This window comes from Penaeus monodon, chromosome 2 (genome assembly GCF_015228065.2).
Source record: "Penaeus monodon isolate SGIC_2016 chromosome 2, NSTDA_Pmon_1, whole genome shotgun sequence".
In the NCBI taxonomy this organism is placed as follows: Eukaryota; Metazoa; Arthropoda; class Malacostraca; order Decapoda; family Penaeidae; genus Penaeus; species Penaeus monodon.
Genome location: NC_051387.1, coordinates 57,192,380 through 57,202,379, shown reverse-complemented (window position 1 = coordinate 57,202,379; position 10,000 = coordinate 57,192,380). Strand labels below are relative to the sequence as shown.

General features: G+C 40.7%; 1 protein-coding gene across 4 annotated transcripts in view; it reads left to right on the top strand.

Annotated features, from left to right (window-relative positions):
- The window catches only part of LOC119584137 (paramyosin, long form-like), a 96,915-nt gene that overhangs the window by 62,708 nt on the left and 24,207 nt on the right, over positions 1–10,000 (top strand). For all 4 annotated transcript variants that reach the window (XM_037932675.1, XM_037932674.1, XM_037932677.1 and 1 more), the window contains one exon: positions 637–749. In XM_037932675.1, the coding sequence (XP_037788603.1) occupies positions 637–749 (113 nt within the window). The remainder of the gene's footprint in view (positions 1–636; positions 750–10,000) is intronic.

Below are 10,000 nucleotides of genomic sequence, written 5' to 3'. Positions count from 1 at the left end.
ATCTCTTAAAACTCAATAGCTATCTTTTTTATTCACAATACTTACAGTCCAAAGAGATCTGTATTTTTTTTTTTTTTTTCATTCTGCATCCTATAACTTATTCATAGACACTTTCTGTGTGGCTGTTCTAACTACATCTCATATCTTGCCCGTAAATATCAGTGTTCCGTTGAGATTTGTATATCTTTCCACTCGAAACTCAAAGCTTCACTTCACTTATTTTTAGAAGCAGTTGTAAAGCACGTGTAATGCCCTTCCTCACAACAGCTTAGTTATGGGACCCATTCACACAGTTACTCATCACCCTGACAGTAAAAAAAAAATGACTCACCAATTCCTAGAAAGAAAATATATATCCTTCACACTTTACTCCAAATAATCATACCTAAAATGGGACCTATTCCTACAAGTACCCATCACCCTCACAAAATAAATAAATAAATAAATAAAACAAAACAAATACAGATCCTTCACACTTTACACCCAAATACCCGCATCCAAAACGGGACCTTTTCCTACAGTTACCCATCACCCTCACAAATATTAATCAACCAATCAGTCAAAACAAAAAATAGAACCTCCACGCTCTACATCCGAATACTTACGTCCTCCTTCTGCTCTCTCTCTCCCTCACAGGCCCGCAAGGACGAGGAAACCAGGTTCATCAAGATCACCAACGAGTACCAGAGTTACAGGATCGAGATCGAGAAGAGGCTCCACATCCGCGAGGAGGAACTCGAGTCCGTTCGGTGAGTACCCCTTGTTTGCTGTTTATTTATTTGTTTCTGTGTCTTCCGAGTATGGTTGGATTGCAGGAAGTGCATTTTTTGTGAGTAATTAGTGTCTGGTGTGAAGGAGGCTGAGTGAGAGATAGGGTTGAATGGGGAGAGGGATAAGTTGTATATATTTTGTCTGACAATGATTTTGGTTTTGTGCACTGGCGTCTAGTCAATTTCTCTAGGGGTGCATATGCCAGATAAAGCATATCCTCTATGTATTTTATTCTTAGAGGGGTGTCTGAATATTTTCCATAGCGTGTTTTTTTGCGTTTTCATTAGTTTGGGGTTAACATTACGTCTATTACAGAAAACGGAGTGATCCGAAAGAAAATGAGGAGTATGTTTTGTTTTAAGGTGTAACTCATCCAAATATACAGATACCCAAAATGATCCACATACGAGACTATTGTAATTTCATTATGATGTTATTCTTGCTAATCTTTATGCTGTAATATGATGTATACAGAAAAACATTACTGTACAAAACAACGTGCTCCAAAAAGGTAAATAAAAACGTAAACGTAAAGCATATATTCCTGTATTATCTCAGAAATCCCCAACACAGCATTTGATCTTTCGGTAAAAAAAACACATATCGTCCAAAATAAGCCTCGTCACTTGCACAGTTGCATTTGGTTGCACACCATTTAAATCTAACATTGCAAGATAAACATCACCTGGCGCGAGAAACAAAATTTTATTCCGAGTTGAGCATTTTAAAGCTTTTTTTTTTTTTTCTTTGATATGACAGCATCAAAGACTACGATTTTTTTTCCTTTACTTCTTTAAACTTACTTCTTCACATCCTGATGGGTGAGGACACATACAAGATGATAATGCCAAAGAATGCGTGTGAGTGGTGGCTGAGGCTAAAAATATGATAATTAGAAACGGCTTTTGTCTTTAGAGGTCGATATATTTTAAGCCCGTGGAAACCGAAAGTATACATATTGTCGTTTTTTTTTTTTAGTGACGTCTATAAACTTACATGTATATTATTCTTCCAATTATTCTTACCAGGCAATTCATTACATTCATTAACTGCAACGGTGACACTAACACGTTTATTTTTACGCACGTTGTCTTATACCATTTTACGTATGCAAACCTCTCCCTGAAATCCATGTATTCCCCGGCCTGTAAATAACCTGACCTTATCAAACCTAACTCACCCGATAAGACCTATCATGACATTACATAACGCAACCTAATCTCACTCACTCCAATCCAACGAACGCAACCTCAACCTCAATCTAACCCCAAACCTGAATCCAAAATGCGAAAAAAAAAACACAAAGGAGAAAAAAAAAAACATCCTTTCTTCCACGCACGACGTTCAAACCACGCCTTGTGTAAAAGGGGGTGAGGGAGGGTGACCGCAACGCAGACGTCGGCGGTGCGGTGGCGTTGAGTGGGGGGGTCGAGCCGCAGGACTCACGCCAACTATGTGTTGATAATTCCCCGCTATATTTACTCTTCTGCACGTCATACCAAGGCGTTGCCCCGTTTAGCTTCACGCTTTGAGTGTTTCATGGTGTGTGTGTGGGTGGGGGGGGGGGGAGGGGGGGCTGTTATTGTTCCCTTTTGTCTGAGTTGTTTCGAGTTATTTTGAAAGCGGTGTTGGCTGGAAGTACTTGTGCTTTGTAGGCGTTGTATGTGTGTGTGTGTGTGTGTGTGTGTGTGTGTGTGTGTGTGTGTGTGTGTGTGTGTGTGTGTGTGTGTGTGTGTGTGTGTGTGCGAGCGCGTGCGATTTACTCTTGCAGCCTCTAATTCACGTTGACAGCAAGTGACTTCTGCGGGCAATTAACTTAGCGAGCATCTAATTAATACCACAGACGGAACAACCTCATGCTGCAATTAATGCTGATTAATGCTGCGTCATTATCTCCTCTGTAAACCACCTCTGATAATAAGTATCTCCAAGATCGAGAAATTAGTCGCAAGAGTAAATTTGCGACAAACGCTCCAACGTTAATCTTCTCAATTTCTTCTTTTTGAAATTTCTTCTTCTTCTTCTTTTTCCTCTCTCATATTTCCTTTTAATTGCCTTGCTTTTTTTATTCCTTTCTTTCGTTTCTTTCTTGATTCGTTTATCCAATTTTTCATTTCATAAATATTTATTTATTTGTAAATGCTCCGGCTTGGAGACAAAGAAAGTGAGGTTCAGAGATAATTAATAAAAGGAGGAAATATATCTAATTCCTCTCGATTTTTTTCTTTCCATAAATGTTGTGTATAAAAAAAATACATTATTTACATATTTACATATTTATCTGCTTCGAAAGATATTTTTAAGAGGAAGTCGAAGTGGAAATTTTGGTTTTGCAAGAGATGTTGCTCTCACAATGAATGCAATGCACCAAAGTGATGATTTAATCTCACGTTTTAATCTATATGAAACGAAAAAAATATATATATATAAAAGTTTAGAGGGTAGAAAACTCATTTTTGGTTTAAAAACCATGCGATACATGATTCGAAGATCCATTATGAACAAGAACAAGGCTCGTTTCACCAATCTTCTATGAACATGAACAACGCTCGTTATTCCAAGTTATTATGAACACGAACAAAGCTCATTATACCAAATAAATGCGAACATGAACAAAGCTTTTCCGTCGTGGTGTTCATCTGAGTGTTCTCAGAGATTCGCAGCATCTGGTAGTTGTTTGGAGATCAAATGGACGAGATTTTCTGCCTCGATGCTGTGCCTGTATGGATGAGGGTCACTGATAATCCGTGACGCAAGGAGGGTAATGCCCTTTTTCTTTTTATTATCTTTTTTTTGTGTGTTTTGTTTTCTCATGTTCTGTTTCTGTCTCTGGCTCTGAGTCTTTCTCTCTCTTTCTCTTTTATCTCTCTCTATCACTCTCTCTCTCTCAATATCGCTCTATCTATCTCTCTATCTATTTATCTCTTTCCCTCCCTCCTCCCCCTTCCCTCCCTCCCTCCTTCCCTTCCTCTCTCTCCCTCCCTCCCTCGCTCTTACAGTTCGATCGCCGACCAGATTTCTCTATATATACCGGTGACACGTGAATGGCATCCGTGAATGTCCTTTTTAGATTCTCTTTGCGAATGCCCATGGTGACTGACCAGTATATTTAACCTTTGAGAAATAAATTGCTATGATCGGAAGAGAAAAGGGTGACGCAAATTTCTGTTTATAGGTATAGGCTCGTTTTGTGTGTGTGTGTGTGTGTGTGTGTGTGTGTGTGTGTGTGTGTGTGTTTGTGTTTTTTGTTTGTGTGTGTGTGTGTTTGTGTGCTTGTGTGTGTGTGTATTTGTGTGTGTTTGTATTTATATGTGTGTGTGTGTTTGTTAGATTGTGTTTCTGTGTTTGTATATGTGTGTGTTTGTGTGTTTCAGTGTGTGTGTGTGTGTGTGAGAGAGAGAGAGAGAGAGTGTGTGTGTTTATGTATCCATAAATGATATTTCATAGATTCATCTATGAAATCTTCTCTTCTCTCTCTCTCTCAACATAGCTACAGAAAAAAGTGTTATTTCCGTGTCTCTCACATTCTGACAGCGTATAATATATAAAGGTTTTCTCTAGCTATCTGTTTGTCTCAGTCTTTCTCTTTTTCTCTCTATCTCTATCTTTCTGTGCATCTATCTGTCTCTCTCTCTCTCTCACTCTCTATTTATCTATGTATCTATCTCTATCTATATCTATTTATCTATCTGTCTCTATCTATCTATTAATCTACTTCTCTCTCTATCTATCTATCTCTATCTATCTACCTATCTATCTATTAATCTCTCTCTCTCTCTCTCTCTCTCTCTCTCTCTCTCTCTCTCTCTCTTTTTCTCTCTCTCTTCTCTTTCGTCAATCGTCCATTCTCTCTCCTCCCCCCCTTTTTTTCTTATTTTCCCCTCTTCTTCGGTACTCCGCGTCAGTGCCAGTGCCACTCTCCACCCACACAGCCAGGCGCGGGATACCTTTAGCTTCTTTACATCCGCATACCGTTTCTTGTGTTCAGCGTGCCATGATTGTTTTTTTTTTCTCTCTCTCTTTGTTTTCTTTATTTCAATCTCTCTCTCTCTTTCTCTCTCTCTCTCTCTCTCTCTCTCTCTCTCTCTCTCTCTCTCTCTCTCTCTCTCTCTCTCTCTCTCTCTCTCTCTCTCTCTTCGTTTCTTGTTGTTCTTTTTCATCTTTTTGCTTATTTTCTTTTCTCTTTTTTTGGTGTTTGCTTTTTCGATTTTCTGCTTTATTTATCAGTTTCGTTTTCACTTTGTATCCTTATTTATGTTTTCTTTGTTTCTAAATAGATGATGTATTTTCTTATAATTATTATTCTGTTTTCCTTTTCTCCTGTTTCGTTTTCTTCTTCTTTTTCTTCTTCTTCTGCTTCTTCTCTCCTTCTTCTTCTTCTCATTTTTCGATTTTACCTTCGTTTAATTTCCTTCGTGATCACTGTATTTGCGAAAGTGACATACCTCGTTCTCTCTCTCTCTCTCTCTCTCTCTCTCTCTCTCTCTCTCTCTCTCTCTCTCTCTCTCTCTCTCTCTCTCTCTCTCTCTCTCTCTCTCTCTCCTTCTTAATCCCCGTTTTTCTCGATTTGTTTTTACATTTTACTATTTATTCTCGTTTCCATTGTATCGTTTGTTTATGTCCTTGGCTGTGTTTCTTGGCATTTTTTCTTTTCTTTTTTTTTTTTCTTTCTTTTTTCTTTTTCTTTTCTATTTGCGAAGAATGGGTGGGGTGGGGGTGACAGTGGGGGGGGGGTGAAGGGGAGGAGAGAAAAGAGGGATATTTCTTTCTTCTGAAACGTATTAAATCTTCTTTGTAATCTTGTTTGTGGTTTTATCGTTGTTTGTGTTTGTCCGAGTGTGAAACGCCTCCTGCCCTTCTTGCACGGAAGAGAGGAAGCATAGAGAGAGAGAGGGAGAGAGGGAGAGAGAGAGAGAGGGAGAGAGAGAGAGACAGAGAGAGAGAGAAGGAGGGAGGGAGGGAAGGAGAGAGAGAGGAGAAAGGAGGGAAAGAGAGAGAAAGAGAAGAGACAGAGAGACAGACAGACAAAGAAGGGAGAACGAGAGAAAGGAAGAGAGAGAAAGTGAGATCGATAGATAGATGGAAATGTTAAAGATAAGAGTGATATATCCATAGTGAATTAATCATGTACGTATTTATTAGAGTGATGCTTAGACATATAACATATCCTCAAATAACGAACATAACGAAAATTATGGCACACTCGATAAAACTATTATATTAAACACACCGACAATAAACTGTGCTATCTGCTCTGTTGGAAACTCCAAATGATATATAATATCAATATCGAAAAGCACAGTGCCAGTTGCGACACCATTATAAGAAGAGCTTTTGGCACTGTGCCATGGGATGACCCGGGTCAGAATTACCCTTCTCAGGCACTGTAGTAATCTTCGGTGCCACATCGGCCGGGCATGAGCTGGTGTTGACTGGGCATGGCGGCAGAAATCGTTGTTTTTTTTGTTGTTTTTTTTCGTTTTCTTATTATTCTTCGCTTTTTTTCTTTCCTTTTCTCATTCATTTTTCTCTTTTCTCTTTCTTTTCTCTTTCTTTGTCTTTGTCTGTCTGTTTTTTTTTCTCTCTCTCACTCTCTCTCTCTCTCTCTCTCTCTTCTCTCTCTCTCTCTTCTTTCTTTCTTTCTCTTCTCATCTCTTCCCTTCTCTTCTGATCTCTTCTCTTCTCTTTCTCTTCTCTTCTCTACTTCTCTCTCACTCTCTCTCTCTCTCTCTCTCTCTCTCTCTCTCTCTCTCTCTCTCTCTCTCTCTCTCTCTCTCTCTCTCTCTCTCTCTCTCTCTCTCTCTCCCTCTGTGTGTGTGTGTGTGTCTACCATCATCATCATCATCCTTTTTATCTTTCTTATCTTCGTTCATTCCTAGACCTTTTTTTTTTCTTTTTCTTTTTTATGAGAAAGAATGTCCATATGTTTCTATGTAACGGAACGAAGAATGTGTTTGGTGGGAAAAAATAAGATAAAATAAGTTTTTTTTTTCTTATGGATAGGCCTACCCATAGATATTTGAATATAGAATTAGAATAGGTGTGATAAGGTGAGAGGGGGAGAAAGAGAGAGAGAGAGAGAGAGAGAGAGAGAGAGAGGGAGGGGGGGGAGGGAAGGAAGGAGGGAGACGGAGACAAATAGACAGAAAGAGAAGGAGGGAGAGAGAGAGAGAGAGAGAAAGAGAGAGACAGACAGACAGACAGACAGACAAACACAGACAGAGGCAGACAGACAGATGAAAAGAAATACGCAGGGAGAAGACAGAACACAGTGAAATAAATCAGATAAAGTAATAGAAATTAACTAAGACTCCATTAGACATTATAAAACCACAAACAAACAAAACGAAAGAAACAACAACAACAATGAAATCCTCTCTTTTTTTTCTTTTTTTTTAATCATCATCATTTCAAACACTCATCGAATTCCTCCGACAATATTTTTTTTTCCCTCTCTTTTTCACTGCTTTCATAACGTTCAAAAGAAAAAAGAAGAAAAGAAGCAAAGAAAAAATAACGAAAAGAACAAAAAGAAAAAGAAAAGAAGAAAAGCAAAAAGGAAAAATGTTTAGGTTCGTGGCCTCATTCTGGCGGTGTGGGATTATGCCAAATTTTGAAAATTCAAGTCGCAGCCAAGCATGAACTTCGGGCCGATCAGAGTATCCCAACCACGCGGCGGAGAGAGAGGGAGAGGGAGAGAGAGAGAGAGAAAGAGAGATAGAGAGAGAGAGGGGGGAGGCAGAGCAGAGAGAGAGACAGAGATAGACAGACAGTTAGTGAGAAAGAGAGATAGAGAGAGAGGGGGGAGGCAGAGCAGAGAGAGAGACAGAGATAGACAGACAGTTAGTGAGAAAGAGAAAGAGAGAGTGGGGGGGGGGCAAAACGAGATAGACAGACAGTAGACAGAGAGAAAAGGAGGGGGAGGAGAGAGAAGGACGGAACATTACTAACAAGGCCCACCAGATATTCAAAGTTACATGCACAACAAGGCAATATAGAGGTCATAGTGCTACGAACCGATCTTCGGAATCTCCCTACCAACCTCCCCCCATTTCTCCCCAGTCACCCACCACTGACATGAGGAACGCTTCTCATGCATGTCATTCACACAACCATCCCTCTTCCTTAATCTCGACCTCCCTCCTCTCTCCCCTCGCTCTTCCACTCTTTCACCACCGCATGGACTCTTCTCTCTCCATTCTCACCCCTCATCTCCCCTCTTTCGCCACTTTCATTCCTCACTTACCACGCATTCTTTTCGTCTGGTATTTCCTTAGTCCTGTCCTACATCACTTTCCCTTTCGTCCCCTCTTTCTTCTGGGCTTCCTGGCACTCCACGCGAATCAGTAGATCTGTGTTTTTATCTCCTTTCAATCTGCGTTAACATTCCGTTGTCCTGTTTTCACTCACTCCATCATCATCATCTGTGTTCTCTATTCCTTCAATCTCGTACTTCCGTGTCTTTCACTCCTCTCTCATCTTCTTTCTCTCTCTTTCTCTCTTTCTCTCTTCTCTCTCTTCTTCTCTTTCTCTCTCTCTCTCTCTCTCTCTCTCTCTCTCTCTCTCTCTCTCTCTCTCTCTCTCTCTCTCTCTCTCTCTCTCTCTCTCTCTCCTCTCTCTCTCTGTCTCTCTCTCTCTATCTATCTACCTATCTATCTATCTCTATTTACCTCTATCCATCTATCTATCTATCTATTTCTCTATCTATTTGACTTACACACACTCCTTCCTACTCCTCCCTCCACCTCCCTTGACCTCCTCCCCCCCCCCCTCTCTCTCTCTCTCACCCACAGACCTCCCCCACTTATGCTACCTTGTACAACACAGATATTGCACAGGTAGGTGTGCATTAAACCGTCCCTTTCCCTTCCTCTCTCATCCCCTTCCCTTCCCTACCCCTCTCCTCCCCTCTACTCCCCTTCCCTCTCCTCTCCTTCCCTTCCTTACCCCTCTCCTCCCCTCTCCTCCCCCCCCCCTTTTCCCCATCTGCCTTAGTGATGACACGGCTAAATTCACAAGTTGTTAGTGCAGCGCCGAGCCAAGGAATGTGTGAATTAAGAGAACCTGAGCATTAACTTTCTCCACACATCATATTCTCGCTCGTGTCAACAAGTGAGGTTCAGTTTATGTGTGAACCTTTGAGATTTTCTTTGATTTAGCTCAGGGGGCCGTTTGAGATGGGGGAGGAAGGAGACGGGGGATGAGAAAAGATCGATGGGGATATGTAGGGAAAGGAGGAGGGGGAGAAGGGAGGAGAGGGGGAAGATGAAGGGGGATGTAGATAGGAAAGGAGAGAGAGAAGGGGAGAGGAGATGGGAAGATGATTGGGGAAACAGTAGGGAAAGGAGAGAGAGAAAGGAAAAGGAAATGGGAGATGAGGGGAAATAATGAACATGGAAGAGAAATAAGGGGGAAAGAGACGGGCAAAGATCGAGAGTAGCGAAAGAGAGAGAGAGAAGGAACAGGGAAAAGGAGAGGAAAGGAAAACAATGAAACAGAAAGAAAGGAAGATAGGAAAAAAAGAGAAGAGGGGAAGGAAAATGGAAGACAGAAAAGAACGATAATAATAATAAAAGAAGAAAGACCATGAGAGGTAATTTGGCAATACACAACACATGTTAAACTTTATTATACAGCTCAAGGGATAAATTGTCGTTATTCTGAGATCTCTGTTGTTTATCACCGAGTCTCTTCTCGTGTTTGTTCTCCAGACACTATTTGTGGTCATTAGTGTGTTATTGTTCTGCCCTTTTCATTTTTTCCTTTATCCTTTTGTTCGTTTTTTTTCGTTTTTTTTTTTTCCTGTGTAGCTGTGGTCTTTATCGCGTTGTGAAAGGTAAAGGTTGCGAGGTATTTTAATGACTGCAGCAACGGTCACTAGGGGTCTTTGATGTTTTTTCGTTTTCTATGGTTTAGGAAAGTCGTGTTTTCGACCGCTGTTTTAGAGCATTTGAAACCTGAAGGGGTACTATTACAGATCTGGCACACCCACGCAGAAACGCGCACGCACATATACATACACGCATACACACACACACACGCACACGCACACGCACACGCACACGCATACGCACACGCACATACACACACACACACACACACACACACACACACACACACACACACACACACACACACACACACACACACATACACACGAACACATTTATATATAAAGATGGATAACTAAATAGATAGATAAACAGGTAGACAGATATATAGACAAATA